The sequence below is a fragment of the Sebastes fasciatus genome, chromosome 12, assembly GCF_043250625.1.
Source record: "Sebastes fasciatus isolate fSebFas1 chromosome 12, fSebFas1.pri, whole genome shotgun sequence".
NCBI classification, from domain to species: Eukaryota; Metazoa; Chordata; class Actinopteri; order Perciformes; family Sebastidae; genus Sebastes; species Sebastes fasciatus.
The window spans coordinates 17,771,391-17,790,638 of NC_133806.1; the positions used below are offsets into that span (position 1 = coordinate 17,771,391).

The 19,248-nt window shown below is 40.5% G+C and overlaps 1 protein-coding gene across 2 annotated transcripts; it reads left to right on the plus strand.

Moving 5' to 3' along the window:
- The first annotated feature begins 1,421 nt into the window (after positions 1-1,421).
- On the plus strand, positions 1,422-18,294 carry tmem245 (transmembrane protein 245). Of its 2 annotated transcripts, XM_074653763.1 has the most exons (18): positions 1,422-2,093; positions 5,175-5,292; positions 5,938-6,033; positions 6,453-6,557; positions 7,365-7,568; positions 7,669-7,838; positions 9,557-9,580; positions 12,494-12,598; positions 12,690-12,772; positions 12,870-12,960; positions 13,073-13,171; positions 13,258-13,389; positions 13,654-13,776; positions 14,667-14,812; positions 14,921-15,021; positions 15,129-15,303; positions 16,707-16,901; positions 16,991-18,294. In XM_074653763.1, exons 1-18 carry the CDS (start codon positions 1,485-1,487, stop codon positions 17,037-17,039), a joined length of 2,625 nt encoding a protein of 874 aa, XP_074509864.1. In that variant the 5' UTR covers positions 1,422-1,484; the 3' UTR covers positions 17,040-18,294. The 2 variants fall into 2 exon arrangements, with proteins under 2 accessions (XP_074509864.1, XP_074509865.1); XM_074653764.1 differs by lacking the exon at positions 9,557-9,580 and having other exon boundaries at positions 1,423-2,093.
- Positions 18,295-19,248: the final 954 nt, after the last annotated feature.

Consider the following 19,248-nt stretch of genomic DNA (forward strand, 5'->3'; position numbering starts at 1 on the left):
ACTTTAGATTTGACTGGAAATCAGGTGTGGAAATATATAAAATAATAGTCTTCCAAGGTAACGATCAGTGACTACCCCAACGTACATTTGAAAAACTGTATAAAAAAAAGAAAATTAGCATATAATATATTCAACCATCAACGTTGTTTCAGGGGATCTGCTTCCTTGGCTTCCATGCATATTTTTTGCAACATTTATATAAAAAATAAGACCTAAAAATGTATCTTGTAATGATCAAATAGTGTCTGTTACCAAAAGCCAGGTGTAAAGTCAGTATTCTAACCACACCAGATAAAAACACTTACTCTCACTAAAAGCCACAGGCAGAAGTCTTTACCTCAGTGTTTCAAAAATACTGATTATGACCCTGATTATATAAAAGTCGCTATAAAATGTGATTATAGCATCCATCAAATAGTTCTGATTGCATAGGTGATGTGCAGTCTTCAACCGGGTCCTTTTTTTATACTGTGGGGCACCAAAGTCTGAAAGGAAAAATACTACATATAATAGTTTATAAATAATATACTTAATACATTATGCAGCACCACACCTTAAAAGAAAAACAAGAACATTCTTTTTTAATTTAGGCTAGATCAAAATGTTTGATAATAATAATAATAATAATAGTAAAGGTAATAATTATTACAATAATAATAATAATAAATAGTGCTAACAGTAAATAAACAATCAAACAACAAACAAATTAACTAAATTAAATTAAAAAAAACAGAATGATATGAAATAAAAATAAAAATAAAATCGGAAGTGTTTTTTTATACTGTGGGGCACCAACGTCTGAAAGGAGAAATACTACATATAAAGAAAAACAAGAACATTATTTTTTTTATTTAGGCTAGATCAAAATGTTTAATAATAATAATAATAATAATAATAGTAAAGGTAATAATAATTACAATAATAATAATAATAATCATAATAATAATCAATAACAATAATAAGAAATAGTGCTAACAACTAGAGCTAATCAACTAAATTCAATTAAAGAAAAACTGAGAATGATATGAAATGAAAATAAAAATAAAATCGGGAGTGTTTGTTTTATACTGTGGGGCACCAACGTCTGAAAGGAGAAATACTACATATAAAGAAACATTATTTTTTTGTATTTAGGTTAGATCAAATGTTTAATAATAGTAATAGTAATAATAATAATAATAAAGGTAATAATTATTACAATAATAATTACGATAATTACAATAATTACAATAATAATAATAATAATAATAATAATCAATAATCAATAACAATAATAAGAAATAGTGCTAACAACTAGTGCTAATCAATTAAATTAAATTAAAGAAAAACTGAAGAATGATATGAAATGAAAATAAAAAATAAAACAGGAAGACTTTATTCTTTCAACTTCATTTCCCATGTTGCCTATTTCCTGCTACGTCACATGTTTTCCTCCCTCACATGGTGGGTCTCTCGGGTAAACTACCGAGTCGGACTCTGGGAACATGGCAGACGAGGAGGACTCGGCTCCAGCTTCGGAGCCTGCCGCTGCCTCTCCCCCGGACAGCCCTCTCACCGGGCGGCCTCACTCCGTGTTCTTCTCGGACAGCGTCCACCACCCGGCCGTCGACATGGTGAGCCAGCTGCTCACCACTCCGTCCTCTCTGAAGTTTGATAAAAACATCAAGCAGGCCTTCTACAACACGGGGGCGACGATCTTCGTGGCGATCTGCTGCGCAGCCACGGTGCTGGTCTACTTCATCCTGGAGGCCTTCCTCCGGCCGCTGCTCTGGGCAGTGCTCTGCGGGACCTTCCTGCACCCCTTCAAGTACTCCCTGGCTCGGATCGGCCGCTCCTGGCTCAACGGCCTGCAGGAGACCGGGACGCCCATCATCATGGGAACGCTGCTGATACCCGTGTGGTGCTTGAACTACGGTGTGGAGGCGATGGGCCGCCTGGTGCTGGAGAGGCTCACGGTGCTGCTGGTGATCGGAGCCGGAGCGCCGCTAGTCTACTTTCTCTACCTGTTCTGGAGCGTCATCGGCATGCAGGTGATCCTCGGACACATCTGTGGGATCATCGGGGCTGCGCTGGACTGTTTCCACACTGTGTGGGTGAGTCAATGAATGAATTAATGACTTTATTAAGAACATAAAAAAACAACAAAACATGCAAAACAATAACAAACAAAACAAGAGTAATAGTGTCAGAAAATACAGCAATTAAAAAAATAATGAAGCCAAGAACCAGGTGTAATATCATGATATTATAAAAAACATTCTTCTGATATTGACATATATCAGAATATGGAAAATGTATAACAAATTGAAGTTGATGTTCAGTACAATGGGCTGTGTTATGCATTATACTAGACAAAACTCTTTAAATTAGGGCTCCAACTAGCAATTACTTTCATTATTGATTAATATGCAGATTATTTTCTTGAAAAGGAGGTGGTAGAAGTAAAACTTATATATTCCCTATACCCCTTTCTCACTTATCCTCTATTAACTCATATATCATAGAATAATAATATAATACAATATAAAAACTATCCCAGATTTATTTACATCCCAAATTAAATATATGAACAGCATCCCAAGTTTATTTACAACCCACATATCCAGTTAAAATGAGTTATAAGTAGATATAAACCAACCCTTAAGGCAACCCTTATCACAACTCTTCCTCAACCATATACCTCCCAAAAATATCTTTTTTTGTATAGCTTTTTAAATTGATTTATATTTGCGGTTCAACCCATCACCTAACCCATTCCACAAATCCACCCCACAATGAATGAATAGACAACTGGTACTGGTACATCCCCCCTGTAATGATGACAAGATCCTCTGTTGTCACCCAGTGTGTGGGTGCTGTTGGGTGGGCGTGGTCAGCAGCATGTGGCTGCAGCATGCCGCTCAGAGTAGAGCTGGGTCATAGGGTTGAAATCTATATCACAATATTAATAACTATGTTTTCCAGTGTTGATTATCTAACAATATGCCTGAAACATTTATGCAAAATCACATATTTTATTCTGAAATTGATGCAATTCATCAAGGCAAGGCAAAAGGCAAGGCAGCTTTATTTGTATAGCACATTTCAGCAACAGGGCAATTCAAAGTGCTTTACATAAACATTCAGGAACATTGTGTTCATTGTGTTCAGAACATTGTGCTTTTTCAGAATGACGGTGCAAATTGTTTGAATTGCATTTCCTTGAATTAACCCATTTTCTTGGAATATATGCCTAGATTTGTATCTTAGCTAATCAGTTTTCCTGCAGTTTAAGTGTCTGATCGATCAGTATCTTATTATTCCCAAACAGCTGCAGGGCCCTGAGCCCAGCTACGCTTTGACTAGATACAAATTGGATTAAATGTCCCACCTCAGACAGCCTGTTCTTTCTCTAAATGCAGAGGTGGACTGACACAGGGCCCTTGTCCCAAAATAGGGCAGAGGACGCTCTATTAAATTACATCGAAAGATGTCTTTGTGACGAGTGGAACCAGTGATCAGCTGATTACTGACTGGAGCATCGAGTTTCAGGGTTTTCCCACCAAACAGCTGCAGATTGTCTGTTTGTTAACAGAGGTATGGGAACTCCTGAAAGTTCAGTTCAGTTTCACGTCAAGGTATTTAAAAGTTTTTGAAACGTGCAACAGTTTAGGAAAAAGATCAAGAGAATATTGAGATAGTAGCAGACACTTTTTTTATATCTAGATATAGTGGTATTTATTGTTGTGCTATGTGACTGATCAATATGTCAATATCATGATATTATAAAAAACATTATTCTGATATTGACATATATCAGAATATGGAAAATGTATAAAAAATTTAAATTAATGTTCAGTACAATGGGCTGTGTTCTATTGTTATGCATTATATTAGACAAAATCCTTTAAATTAGGGCTGCAACTAGCAATTATTTTCATTATTGATTAATATGCAGATTATTTTCTTGATTAATCGATAAATTGTTTGGTCTATAAAATAGTGAAAAATGGCCATCACAGTTTTTAGGGCTGTCCTCGACCAAAGAAATTCTTAGTCGACTAACACTCATATGATTTTTTCGACTAATTGATTAGTTGATTTAATGGACAGATCTGTAAAACTGAGTTTCTCCACAAAGAATCACACAAAAGCACCACTTTAAATCTTGTGTTTACCAGAGATGTGCTCATACGTTTCTTGGAAATAAGTCACTCAGCATGAAATCTTAGTTGACTAAGACCAAAACGACCGATTAGTCGACTAATCGACTAAGAGGGGACAGCCCTAACAGTTTCCCAAAGCCTTGGACAAAGCAAGCAGTTAAATTTACAATTTGCAAGATATTCAATTTTCAATAACATAAAAACAAAGAAAATCTTCTCACATTTGAAGAGCAGGAACAGGGAATGTTTCGCTTTGTTGCTATAAAAAATTACCTAAATGATTAATCGATTATTTAAAAAAAAGTGGCTGACTAATTTATCTGTTGACTTATCAATTCATTGTTTCACCTCCACTTTAAATGTGTAAAATGAAACCTTCAATAACTCACAGTCTTCGGCTGCGTTCCAAATCGCATACTTTTTCTTTTTACTTTTAGTACGTACTGCAGCTGCCCTTACAAAGTACGTACTGTTGCATGCAATATGAATACATTTGGGAAATACTACTTCGTCATGACATTGAACTTTGACCCTCTTGCTCATATATCTGCTGCTCAGAGGATTGTGGGTCAGAATAGCCAGAAAAGCGTGCTGGCTTGCATACTGCAAAAATACGACCAGACGTGGTAGGTATTTTTGACATACTGAATTTGACATACTATGTATTGGGACATACTCAATCTTTTTCTGGCATACTAAATAGTATGGTAGTACGGGTATAGGAACGTTAGTTTCTAATTAAATTCTGGGATCATAAATTCGGACACCTACATTTTGTTAAAACGATAAAACAAAATGATCGTCACGAAACATCACCACTGAAAATAGATGAGCAATAATATTGAATTATTGCTGAGCTCTTCTTTCTTACTATAAATCATAAACACCGACCAAATTGAAACAATACTGTGTGGGAAAAGCATCCACTGAGCAGAAGTTACAACATTTACCTTTATCTGATTGTACCCCATAACATCCCCTCTTTTTTTTCTATTATTTTGCCACTCTGGCTCTTTTGTTTCCTCTCAGGTGTGCACTGTGGTGTTTGGCTACTTGTTGGCGGTTTGTTTCAAGTGGAGTCCTCACACTGAGCACTACCTGAAGGCTCTGGCTCTTCCTGCCTGGGCCGTCCTGCTCTTCTACATCGGTGAGAGTCTGCTCAGACACGTTGGTTGTCATTCCATACTGTTATTCAAACACGCTCTTTGCCGCTGGGAAGAATTCTTAACATTTTGCCTACTTGGCAGGTAGCTAGAAGTAGGCGTTTAGAAAACGAGGCAAACCACTGTGTCTTCCAAATGCGAGGGAGTGAAGTTGTTTTCTAGTATCCATCAGACAGAGCACGTGCAGAGTTACATAGTAAGATGATGAAGTCTCCAGTATTTTTAGCGCTCTTAATGCGTGCCGGGAAAAGGTGTTGACCTTCAAGCATGAAATGTTAAAAGTGACTGCGAGCTATTAAGAAGTTCTGCTCAAGAGGATAGCAAGGAGGGTTTTCACATGACTGTGGGCAAATCTCAGAAAATGATCTCTGTTTAAAAAAAAAAAAAAATGTTACCATACAATTGGCCAAAATGATCAATTTTGATCTCTGTGATTATTTGATCCTTGTATATTTTTATAATATAGAGACATATGTTTCAGCTGACACAGTAGTGCACCAGACGTCACCGTTTTTGCCATAAATGAACCAATAATGTAACAAAATATCATGCAGTTTAAGAGCAACATATGTCTCCACAATAACGAGAAAATACACAGTTACCAGCCTGATTTCTACATCTGTTTTTAGTGTCTCTGACCGGCTCGTGGAGGGTGCCCATATTTGTGGTTGTGGTTATACTCATCATCGTGGGCTCCCAAGAGAAACCACCTGTCCCTGGCAGAGGTGATGATTTATGGACACACACACACACACTCACACACACACACATTCACATTTACCACAGGAGGAAGTCTCTGCTCCCTGGCAACTGGGCATTCATTAATATGGTGTAAAACCGCTAAATGTTTTTTTGTATGAATTAAACAATATAGATATAACATGTTGATTTGTAAGCTTATAATTAACATTGGTGAATTGCCTTAGGAAAGAATACGTAGTTCACAGCAGAAAAGTACTCCTCCTTTATTATAATTTGTCTTTCCGTCCCTTAAGCTCAACCAGCACTTAGATTAAGTTATACAATATCTATCTATCTACTATTAGACCATGCGGGGAAACACAAAAACACACAGAGAAATGTGTTGCTTTATGCTCTGCTGTTATGTGTGACTGTTATTTTCTGTTTCTCTTTATCTCCCCAGGAGAGCTGTCGGGGCAGGTGTTGTCATTCGCTGCTAACACTATTTACATGGCAATTTCCTGTAGCAACATTCAGGTGAAAACTGAGCACAGTGAAGACTGTAGAGGTGAGAGAACTGACTTATAACTGTATATTACAGAGGCAGTTTGTTATAGATATAATGTGTGTGCTGTAGTATATAGACTTTGTTGCTTACTGGAGTGAGAATATCTAGATAAGAGGCAAAGAGGAGAAGGGGCAATGGTACGATTTAGCTTTCCCTCGTGGGCTGCTGCTCACAGTTTTCAAACCGGAACCAACGTGGCGGCTCGTTTTGGAAACTTTCTTGTCTTAAATTATGAAAACAGTTTGCTGAAATGTGTTTCTGAAAACATTTCATGTGAGAAATAAGCCTTGCAGTTGACAACGGTTAGTTTAAGAGTTTCTAGTCGTGCCGGATGCCCCTGATTTGCATAAAATAGCCTACACCTCAACTTTATGCAAATGAGGAGCAGCCAATATGATGCCCCGTCTCACGAATCGCACCGCTACCCTACCAGAATGCATTGCACGGCTGCTTACATAGCACAATGTGGACATGTACCATTAGGCTGTCAACAACCACCATGGTTAATCAAGCAAACAGGTCCTGAAGCATACTGTTTTATAAGTGTTTATATCTATTTAATAGACATTTATCTGAAAATTACTTTGTATTTTAACAGAGAAGTTTAATTGTTATTCTATACATTCAACATTTTTCTGACCATCTTCTAGCAGCCATTAGTGAAACTGCAACTCAAGACACTTTTCACACCGTTTTGCCATGGTGGTTTGCACTCGTACAACAAACCAACGTCCTTCCTCATCGTTGTTGTTTCTTTCTCTTTCTCTTATCTGCTTCCTCTGCGCCCTCTCTCTTATCTCCCCCAAGATGGTGTTCAGTCTGTGGGCCCCCTTCCCCCCACGCCGGGGCTACCTCGGGGCTCTCGTTCGTTACCGACCGGCCTCTTCATGAGAGAGAAAAGCTCCCACAGAGCCAGTGATATCTACTTTATTCTACTGGTCTGGGCCATTGTACTGGTTCAGGTCTGGCTCAACCTCTGGATACTACAACTGCTGCCTATCCCTGTGGCTGGTAACACACACACATGCACACACACACACACACACACACACACACACATGCGTCTCCTCTGATCTACTGAACTCGGACTAATGTTGCATTGATACTCTAGTGTGGGTGCTGAAGAAGCTGGTGGTCCACTTTGGCCTGAAGGGCTTTGCAGAGCGGACTCTCATCTCGTGGTGGGCGGTGCTGGAGAAGCTCGGACGTGAGCGAGAGGGGGCCCTGCTGCCTGGACCAATCAAAGGCCTGGCTCTGTTCCTGCTGCGTGTCGACACCAAGGTAACGTCTCTGACCGATTTCCAGCTGCCGTTGGTGCAGGCGCTGTCCTCATTTCCTCTTTCTTTGGTTTCACACATCCTCATCCAGGCACACACACGTTTCCTGTTCCCCCGGTATGTCTTTTTAGTGTTCATAGAGTATATTCATCACTGTCCACATTAGAGGCCCACAGTGGCTATCAAGGACCGTTTGTCCAATAAATGTTGAAGGTCAGGCCTGCCAGGTATCTGCAGTTCATATATTAGAGGATAAAATGTTCTGTAAGTATTGAAATAGTTCAGCAGAAAAGAAAATTCTGTGTGTGTAGGGGTATTGAATTGAATACTAAGAAGTGATCCCCCACATTGTCTGAAGTTTCCAACTAGGACTAAGTTTTGAGATCAGTTTGGGTCATTGTGTGGGATCCTTTCTTTATCTTTTGCCCTGATGGTGCCTTTTTCTCATGCACCTATCCCCCAGGACTTCAGTGCATGAGTGCAGAAGGACATCTTGTGGATATATAATCTCTTCCTTCAAAAACAAACAAACAAAAAACTATAACCGTGTATTAATTCAGATTTTGGACAGTTTAAATGCATGTTAGGATCAAAACCAACTGGGTTTTATACTTTTGTGCTTATTTTTCAGATACCAATTTAGTCTTAATTCAAAGCAAACAATGACGCTGCACTAATCAATATGTCCTGCCCATTCTCGTGAACGCAATATCTCAGGAACGCCTGGAGGGAATTTCTTCAAATTTGAGACAAACGTCCACCTGGACTCAAGGATGAACTGATTAGACTTTGGTGGTCAAAGGTCAAAGGTCACTGTGACGTCACGTCGTCCCATTCTCATGATATCTCGGAAACGCCTTGATCAAATTTCTTCAAATTTTGGCACAAACGTTCACCTGGACTCCAGGATGAACTGATGAGACTTTGGTCACATTTTGGCCATAACTCAAGAAGTCATATGCTAATTATGACCATTTCACACAAATGTCTAATAGGATAAAATGATGACATTTTGGACAGACAAACTTGACAACTTGACTGGTTGGCGGAGGCATACAACCGCAAGGCAGTAATTCTAGTTATGAGAGTTTAATTTTAGTTATGAGTTACTAAAGGAAAGGTGTTTCACCTGACTCTGCAGTCCCCTCAGTTCTATGGCGCTTTATATATATATATATTTTTATATTTCAGCTCATTGTTTTGGTCTGGCTTGAAGCTTTACTGTTTTGATTCACTCTCACTGCTCACGTAGCGTTGTTTCGAGGTGAAGCAGGCAGCTGTTTTCAGCAAAAAAGCTCTGATAAAGCAACTGTACACTTCCTGCTCAGCACCAAACGGCAGGCAGACAAAGATAGCAACTAGCTGGTCAACATAATGAAGCACATATTTCCAAAAGACTCCAAATAAATGATCCATATCTGCTGGATGTATAAGTAGGCAGTAACAAATTTATAGGGCAACAACTTTCACACTGAAAGATGTCTTTCTCCTGATGTTTATGGGATGTAGATATGTCTTGTGTTTATAATCACAGTGATTTGCATCCCACTGTATAGCCGGTCCACACTCTGTACTTATATCCTGCCTGCCACGCTGCACTTCCCTCACTGCCTGTACCTAAAGACGTTGTCTTCTTGTCGCACGGGTACATGACGTGTGATGACTGCTGCACAGGTCTTTCCAGTAATAATCTTCCCAATGTCTCTTTGTCTCCTCCCCAAGCTCTGGCATTGGCTTAACAAGCAGGTAATGATTTGGGGGAGCAGAGTGCTGAGAGAAAGCGAGACTGACAGAAAGAGTGTGCGTGAGAGAAAGCGAGAGAAGAAGGATAAGGAAAATCACCTGTATATATGTGTGGGTGTGTGTGTTAGGCGTGAGCACACGCTTGGACTGGCGCTTTACCCATCCACTGTCATCACCCTCTCATCCTGTCTACATGTCTGTCCTCTCGCTGCTTTCCTGCTTTTATTCTTACAGGAAGCTACGGTCGGGGAGGCGGGACTCTTTGGTCCCTCGGCCTCGTCCGTACCTTCCCCGCTTTGGTCTAACTGGCAGGTTTGGCTTGGGAGTGTATGAGCTGCATGGAGAGGTGGCTGACGTAGACAGAGCAGAGCTGAGTGGGTGGAGAGGGCGGTGTCTCTGAATGTTGGCCGATGAGTCTGATGTTAACTACGTTTTCTTTTTTATAGAGATGTAGGAGAAACACTTGGAGAGATGTGTTAACGCTTCAGGAGCGTTTATGGGTGGAAGTGGGGCTGGGGATGGACAAAACGATGGAAACACCTGAAAGCATTAAATAAAAGCCAACTTGGGCAAACTGTTACCTTTTTAGAAGAGCTTTACCTTTCTTTGTGGTGCTATTATACGAGGCCTGAACTGTATCTAGTAGCATATTAGACACTCCGGCTTTTAGGGACAAAGGATGTGTTTTAGAAATCAACTTTTCTTAAACAATAAGGCTGACAATATTCTTTATTTTTCTTATTAAGAACAATCCCAAACCAACAATAAATGTACCTGACTAACAAGTGTTGCCTGTGTATCCACAGTAAGTATTGAGAGATGGACTAACATGGTCTTTTCATGAGGTTTGTTGACAAAAGGAGAGTATAGAAAAATGCCAGCCTTATTCTTTAAAGGTTCAATTTAGTTTAGATCTTGAATCCTGGCATGGTTATGGTCATGAAACCCATGTTGAATGGTGACATAAGAAGCCCTGAACCACAACATAACTGTTACAGCAATGCAATTCTTTTAGGTATGAGGCCTGTTGACTTTTACAAGATATATGCTGTTACAGAAGGAGCCAGTTAACCACTGGGTTCCTTAGTTAAAACATAATCTGGTCTAGGTGCAGGAAAAATGGTGAAATGTGACTCATCAAAGCTAACAAACCTTTTTTGTCTACGGGTTGTGCCCCGACACTGTTGGATGTTTGTTCTTGTACATTGGCTTTGGAAACACAAATGCCAATTTGTGAAGCATAGAAATCCCTGTTTTTGTTTGAGACGATGTCACAGAGGTGCAATGTTGAGATTTCGGAATACATAATTTGCAATGTTGTTGTGTGTGGTGTTTGTCACTACTGCACTGACTGTGAGGCCTTTTTGAAATTTCATTACTGGTAACTAATAATAGCTGTGTTTGTTGTTTAAGCACATTATAATATGTTGACGTTCATAATGATGATTTTGAGGGATTGGCTTTGGAGGAAGGCCTGATGTGACGGGCTGTCAGTGTTCCCGACTTGGAGACTTTCTCGTTAGATTAAGGGACCAGGGTTAGCTACCTTCATTGGAAAAGAGTTGGCAACACTGAGCTGGGTTTTTCGGTTGGATAATTTTAAAAATCTGGCGCGCTCTTGCTAGATTACTGACCCTAGCTTTAAGTGCCGGTGATTTTTTGCTAATTGGATCTCAACATATTGTACTAACTTGCCTGTTTACTTGCCTGATTTAGCAGAAAAATGGGCAAGTGTAAGGATGTGAGCGACTTGGGCCAAACTGTGATGGCTAGACGACTGGGTCAGCATCTCCAAAACTGCAGCTCTTGTGGGATGTTCCCGGTCTGCAGTGGTCAGGACCTACCAAAAGTGGTCCAAGGAAGGAAAACCAGTGAACCGACGACAGGGTCAGACCCAAGGCTCATTGATTCACATGGGGAGCAAAGGCTGGCCTGTGTTGTCCGATCCAATAGAAGAGCTACTGTAGCTCAAATTGCTGAAAAAGTTAATACTGGTTCCGATAGAAAGGTGTCAGAACACACAGTGCATCGCAGTTTGTTGCGTATGGGGCTGCGTAGCCGCAGACCGGTCAGGGTGCCTATACTGTCCTAATGTTATGGCTGATAGGTGTAAGTCCTTGCTGATGTGGTGTTTCCATTTTTTGTTTACCAGTGTTTTTCTGTACTGGAATTAGTCCACATCACTCAGCCTGCCAAGTATCTTCTGTAAAGTAAAGTAAGGCTACATTCTTATAGACGGTCAGAACTTTCACCTAGACTAATAAACTGTTTATTCTGGACTGTATCGCATTATGTCGCTGAAATGCAATGGGACCTTTAATGCCATATCATTTCACCATCAATATAATGACAAACCATTAGGACACATGGGGGAGATGTGTCCACTAACAGTAACTTTCCATTGACTCCAGTAACACACATGGCTTGTATGGCATTAACACACACATACAAATTAGAGACTGAAGCTGTTGATGCAGTTTTGGAGCATTGAGAAACCTGAGTTAAGAATTTTACCACCTTTTAAACGAATGAACTCTGAAAGACTGATGGACGGGCTTGCAACAGTTTTAGAATAAAAGATACTGACAGAAAATTCATGCATTCAAAAGAACACACGGCCTGAGTTTTCACTTGCATGTTTCCGTGTTAAAGTGCAAAGAGGGTGTGCATGCATGTGTAGAGGTATCCTGGCTCACTCAGTCGACTATCTTGCTTTCCTCAGGGGCCCAAGGGGGCATCTTTTAGATCCAAAGTGTCTTCTTCTACAGCAAGGACACAGGTTTCTCCATGTGTCTGATCACTGTATGTTTTCACCGTCTTCAGAATTGTACTGACTTTGTGTCTACTCTCTGTCACCTCCCCGTTTCCCCCCTTTTCTTCTATTTCTTCCTGTCTGTGTCCTCTCTATGTGCACAGATGGTCGTGTGGTTGGAGCGATCTCTGGATAAAATCATCAGTATCTTCATCATCTTCCTCCTGGTCACAGGGACCCTGCTCATGGCTCTGCTGCTCACCGCTATGGTACTACTGTTTTTGGTCCTTTTGGAATTACTTCACCGCATTTCAGAGGCACTGACATTGTCTCGGATAACAAAGTAACTTATCTTTCTAGGTTCACCACGAAAGCGTTCACATCATCGACGTAACCAGTAACCTCATCAACGAGACTGTGTCTAACCATCCAGAATGGGCCAAGTATGACAGTTTACTCCCTTTTTATTTGTAACTTTCTCTTTTTGTGTTTGGAGTGTATACTTTCTCATCATCTTCTTCTTCCATTGTCCTCCTCTAGCTGGCTTCCAGAGGCTCGTGTGGTGCAGAAGGCTCTGAATTCGGCTGCTACTAATGTCTATCAACACGGTAGAGAATGGATAACACAAAAAGTAAGAATAATAATTGCATATTTTGTCTTCCATTGATTTTTCTGACTCAAAATATGGAAGCAAAAACTGAATCTTTAGTAACTTGTTATGCATTGAATCTTCTTTTGTGCAGCTCCATAAGATGTTAGGGGACAAGGTGAACAACACAGCTGTGATCGAGAAACCGGTTTTGGAGCTCTGGGACAGACTGTACCACTCCTGGTTTGTGAAGGTCAGTCCATTTAACTTCTTGGTGTTGGGGACAGATTTGTCATCTAAAAATATCGTACACAAAATATTACATGCATTTTTTTACAGAACATGACCCACCCTGGACGCCACCGCGGTCAGAAGATGATGGTCCAGAGAGGGAACAGTTGGATTGCTGACATCCTGGACTGGAAGGACATCGCCTCCTTTCTGCAGGAAAATATTGAGACTCTGTGGTCTGTAAGTATGACTGTGTTTAACACCATCTTCTGTATGAGGATTTGCATATATTTTGCTTTTATATATCTGTCGGCACATCATCATTTGCAACACACTTCATTGAATAAGGTTTGACTAAAGCCTAGGGGCATCATTTGTTTGTCCTTTGTATCTGGCCCGTCACGACAACTGCAGGTCATAAATAGTTGATATATTTAAAACTCTGTGTCTCAAAAGGGGTGTACAGTTTTCCTGTGGATGACATGTTTACTCATTGTTTTGTAGATCCTGGAGTCTCTGTGGGTGGTAATGAGTAGAAACGTCGGCCTCCTCATCTCCACCACAACCACTCTCCTCACCGTCTTGTTCCACAGCGGCACGGCTCTGCTCAACTTTGTCCTGAGTCTGGTATGAAACATTAACCATCCAACACAAAATGACATGAGTTGGGTTTAGTGACATTTATGAAATGGAATATAATATTAATAAGAGTTTTTTCTTTAGTGTATAATCATCTGAAAATAAGAATTGTTGTGTTTTTGTTACCTTAGAATGAGCCGTTTATATCTACATAGGGATTGGGTCTTCTTCATGGAGTCGGCCGTCATGTTTCTACAGTAGCTCAGAACGGACAAACAAAACACTGACGCTAGAAAGGGCCATTCTTGTTTTCACGTTTTTGCATTGGCCACCTTAGTTCTCCTACACGCTTAGCACACCAGAGAAATTTAAGTTGGTTGCGATTTGTAACCTCACCTCCAGATGTCGCCAGATCCTACACACTGCACCTTTAAAGTTTACATTTGCAGCATTTTTATTCTTTTGTAGTGAACAAGAGTAACAAGCACTAACATTTCGGCTGATCTTATATATTTTTTAAAAATACAACCTATCAGACTTTATCAGGGATGGAACAATATTATTGCCATTGTTGTCCTGGGTGTTTGTGCAGTCCACCAACCTCCAGCAAACAAGGTTGGTGGGGGACGTCTTATTGTAGCCATCACATACATTTTAATGCATCTGTTTAAAAAAAACAACCTTGGTCTAGATAGTGCAGTTAATAATTGAGATCAGGCTGGTCTTAATGGAAGCGTTGGCAACAGATCTTGAAGCTTGATACATCTGTGAAGGGCGTGATTATTCTTAGTGGTGCATGCTTTAGTGTGTAAAGTAGATGGTCCACATGTATTAATCCACTTAAGTGTTTTTTTTGTGAGCGTAAATACAGGTTAAATAATCTGAATTAGTTTAAATTCAGCAAACTTGCTCATATTTGTGTTTCCATTTCTACGCAGGTGATTTTCCTGACCACTCTCTTCTACCTGCTGAGCTCCAGTGGTGAATACTACAAACCTGTCAAATGGGTGCTCAGCCTGACCCCCCTCTCCCAGCCTGGACCCTCCTCAAATATCATAGGCCAGTCTGTAGAAGAGGCCATCAGGTAGTCACACACACACACACACATAAAACTATTTCACTATTTAAACAATCTAAACCTGTATCTAAAGGAGATTATTTTTGACGTTGTGTGTGTGCATTTGTTTTGAAGAGGAGTGTTTGACGCCTCTCTGAAAATGGCTGGCTTCTACGGCCTCTACACTTGGCTCACTCACACCATCTTTGGCATCAACATAGTTTTCATTCCTTCTGGTGAGTCAGCGCGTTCGCAGCAGATGGTGCCGTCACTATACCTGCACCTGCCAAGCCACAGTCAGTGTTTTTTCTCACTCTTTGAATCCCTCTCTCTTGGCCTGAAGCTCTGGCTGCCATCCTGGGTGCGGTGCCATTCCTGGGGACCTACTGGGCAGCGGTGCCGGCAGTGTGTGATCTGTGGTTGGCGCAGGGCGAAGGCGTCAAGGCCCTGCTGCTGCTAGTCTGCCATCTTCTCCCGACATATTTTGTGGATACAGCTATCTACTCTGACATATCAGGGTATGTATGTGTGACACCAGCTTGTGTACGTGTTATTTGAGCTTCCACTTGTAGCATTTGACCGTACACATTTGACCAAGACATTTCAACAAACCAGCCGCCTGGTTGGTACCCAAATGTGGCTTTGAAAGGAAACCATTCTGTTAGGGAAGTCCATTTGTAGTTTCAGAAACTACCAGCTGTTTGAGAAGACCCAATGAAAACAACACCAGACAGCGGGCCAGATAATGCTCAGTCTCAGGCCATGGTTCCACGTCTGTTTTCCCCTTTGAATAGTGTTTCCTGTAGCACCAACATTCATGTTCAGCACTTAAGTTATGATTAGGTGTCACAAAAAAGACTAGTAGCGATAAGGCTTCAGGTAAGAGGAAGCACAAAGTTATGGGGAAACAGACTACAGGCAAATATTTTTGTAAAACTGCTTTATTTTTGAGAACCATATTGTTTTTCTCGTTACAGTTAAACCCAGTCACATATAATTTACATTATTCAAAAGCATGCTTTGCATTTATGGCTTGGGTTCCGTCATTTCAGCGTACGGTGAAAATATAATACAATATACTTTATTGTCCCTATAGTGAAATTTGTCTTTGACTCACATGCTGCACAACCACACATTATACATATTGCACTATTACACCACCAGTGATAAGAGCAAGCATATTGCACAACCCTTCATCATACCATGAAGCTATTGCACAACCCCTGCAGCCTCAAGCAACACTGTTTAACATTTTTATCGAGGTAGGCACAAATGAGCTTTTAAAACAGTTCAATTTACATCGGGGTACTCTATATCGCCTGCCAGAGGGTAAAAGCTCATACTCGGCTTGGAGAATATGGGATGGATCAGACAGTATTGTCTGTGCTTGCCTGAGAACAGATTGCTCATATATTGACTGGAAGAACTGGTGTTTCCTTCTCGAAAGAAAAGACGAGCAAGCTTAGATTTTAACTGTAGAGAGAATTTGCCATATCAGCTTGGATAGTGTTAAGATGCATGATAAAGATCGGTCAGTTGCATTTATATTTTTCAAATCAAATATATATATATTCGTTGTATATGCAGCTGCTATCAGAGACACAATTTCAAACCTCTCTGTGATGGTGTATTCACACTCTGAAATCCAAGAATTGATAACTACCATAATGCTATTTATTAATGATCTACATTGAATTGTAAAATCCAAAATAGTTTTTTCCGTGATGGAAATCTAAAAACGTTTGATGTGCTTTTGAGTAATGTAAAATACACATCATGATTTACATTATGTTTTTATGTGAGGTCAAATATGTTAACACAAAATTCCTCTGTGCATTTCTATACATTTGTAATTACATCATTTTGTATATTTTCTAGGAATTTCTTTTTATTGATCTGTTTTCTTGTCTCCGTGTCTCAGGGGTGGTCACCCGTATCTGACAGGTCTGGCAGTGGCAGGCGGAGCGTACTATCTGGGTCTGGAGGGCGCCATCATCGGGCCCATCCTCCTCTGCATCCTGGTAGTTGCAGCCAACATCTACAGCGCCATGCTGATGAGCCCCAGCTCTGCAGCGCCGACACCGGTGCAGTCCAACTGGCCGCTCCACCCCCTCAGGTGAAGATAAAATCCAAAAACGCTTTCAAACAGCTGATCAAATCTCCAGTAAAAAATGCAACCATACCATTGTTGCTTGTCGCTCTCAGGACCGTCACAGAATCCACCCCCTCTAACCTGAAGAAGAACAGTGACTGAGAGCGAAAGGGTGTGTCCCTGTGGAACGTCACCAGGTTTCCTATTGGCTGATTCCTCAGGGGGAAGCGCTCCGCTCCCTGAAGCACATCCCTACGCTGCCCGGCTCTACAGGCGTCGGCCTCGACCGAGAAGAGATTGCGGCGTAACGGCTGGTCACCCATGATGCCGTCCGCTCACCAGAGCTGTTTCTGTGAGCAGCATGGCACCAGCCGCTCTCATTGAAGACCCTAAAATTACAGATGCGAACGTTCATCCTGATCCCTTACACGGACCAATGACATCACATTGGGCATTACGGTTATGAATGACGGAGATGTCGATGCTAATCACACCGTCTCTCAGAACTCCAGTGCCTAAATTGATTTTGTAATGTTTAGTAATTCCTAAAATTACCGTGCGGTTCGTGGTGAATCGTTAGATGATATGTTTTATCTACAACGCCCCTGATGTCCACCCTGCACACCCTGGCTGAGTTTTAAGCTACAGCATGTGGTTGTGCAGTATCTGTATTCCCTACCTCTCTCCTCATGGAGGCTCAAGTAGAGTTTGTAGTGAAGACTTGTCATAGAAGTCCTCACGCCTGGCTAAAGAGAAAGAGTTGTTGACTGTTTTTTAGTTACACTTAATGTGTCATTCACGTTTCAGTGATAGCAGCTGTGATTTTGCAACACTAGATCTCTGAAATTCACTCTACTGACCCAGGCTGTTACCACTATTTCACTTTTTTTACACACATACACAACCAAGCTTTTCCTTTTTAACACGCTTAGCTGATCGGTCAGTATTGAAGCACGTTTACACTCAGAATAACTTGATATCGACAAGTTTCTCTGAGTATTTCTGTGAGCACTTTAGAATTTGATGAATGTTATCCCCATCACATGATTTTATTATAGTTTTGACCTCACACACCTCGAGTCCGTTATGTCAAATGGCTGCGTATTTTCTACTCACCTCATCAACTCCCGCACTCCATACTTAAACTACAGTCAGAGCACTTTCCTGAACTAAGAAGTAGTTGAACCTTTAATTAACAAGCTGTACTGATGAATTGTGTATGTAACGCGACACATTGATCATACATGGCTACTGCGTTAGCTGTCTGAGGGCTGTGATGTGTTATGGATTGGAACAAGTGTTTTAGTTTAGCCACAGTTTCCATCTAATTTACTGTAGTTCTCACTTAGTACCGGTGCTGTTTTAGTTTTGTTTTTATTTCAGGATATACACTAGCACAATAAACATTTAAACTGCAGTAGCTTTGTTGGGTGCCTTATTGCTAATTGTTACTCTTTTTAACTACTTTATATATTATTTGGTAGGTTAGTAGAGGGTAGATGCAGGAATCCTGGAGTTAATTTTAACACCTCATCGCCGCTTTGATTTCTAACCAGTCACATCAGCGAAACACTTACACTTGCTATTAGGGCTGTCATTTTGAACAGATAAAAAATGTGCAATTAATTTGCGATTAATCACGATTAACTACGGACAATCATGCGATTAATTGTGATTCAATATTTTAAATGATTGACAGCCCTATTTACTATACATTGATTGTAAGATCACACAACTAAACAGTCAGTCTTAGTTTGTGATAACTCCATGGACCATTGTATCAATGCAACATAATTCAGATAGACGGGGTGGGAACAAAGCACAAGAATGAATTGAGTGACTAACCGAATGCAACGGTCTATTACAAAGAGTAATATCAGTAATACACGAGAGCTAGAAACACAATCTCCAAGTCCATTTCAATATGTTCACTTTCAATAGCTTACATAATGCACTACTCGGCTATGTGTCGGGAGTATCGCAGGATATTCATCAAAGCTAGTGCTGTTAGCTAAAGTTAACAATTTCGGTGGACAACTCTGCAGTTTGCTGTGGAAGTGAGATGGAGAGGATATTTGGTTTTATACGTGCACTTTTCCTGTGCAGCCCTCAATCACTCCCCAAATTGACACTCTTGTGATGACTGTCATGCAAACTTTGACAACCTGTGGTATAGTATGTCATAAAACAAATCATAAAAAGGTCCTAGTATATTATGTTGTAAAACAAGTCATAGTATGTCTAAAAAAATGTCTGAAGGTTATTTAAAGGTTAAAAAAAAAAAACATTTGTATGTGGGGCGCATGTGGTAGTAAATGGGCTGAAAAATGGGCCCTATATGGGATTGTCCGCGGGTTCCATAATGGCCCCA

Bases quoted from the DNA above. Each gene is read 5' to 3' on its own strand.
- tmem245 (XM_074653763.1), top strand. From the start codon at position 1,485: ATGGCAGACGAGGAGGACTCGGCTCCAGCTTCGGAGCCTGCCGCTGCC. The intron at 9,581-12,493 runs GTAATGATTTGG...CTATGTGCACAG, and splicing joins GGCATTGGCTTAACAAGCAG to ATGGTCGTGTGGTTGGAGCG. The intron at 16,902-16,990 runs GTGAAGATAAAA...TGTCGCTCTCAG, and splicing joins TGGCCGCTCCACCCCCTCAG to GACCGTCACAGAATCCACCC.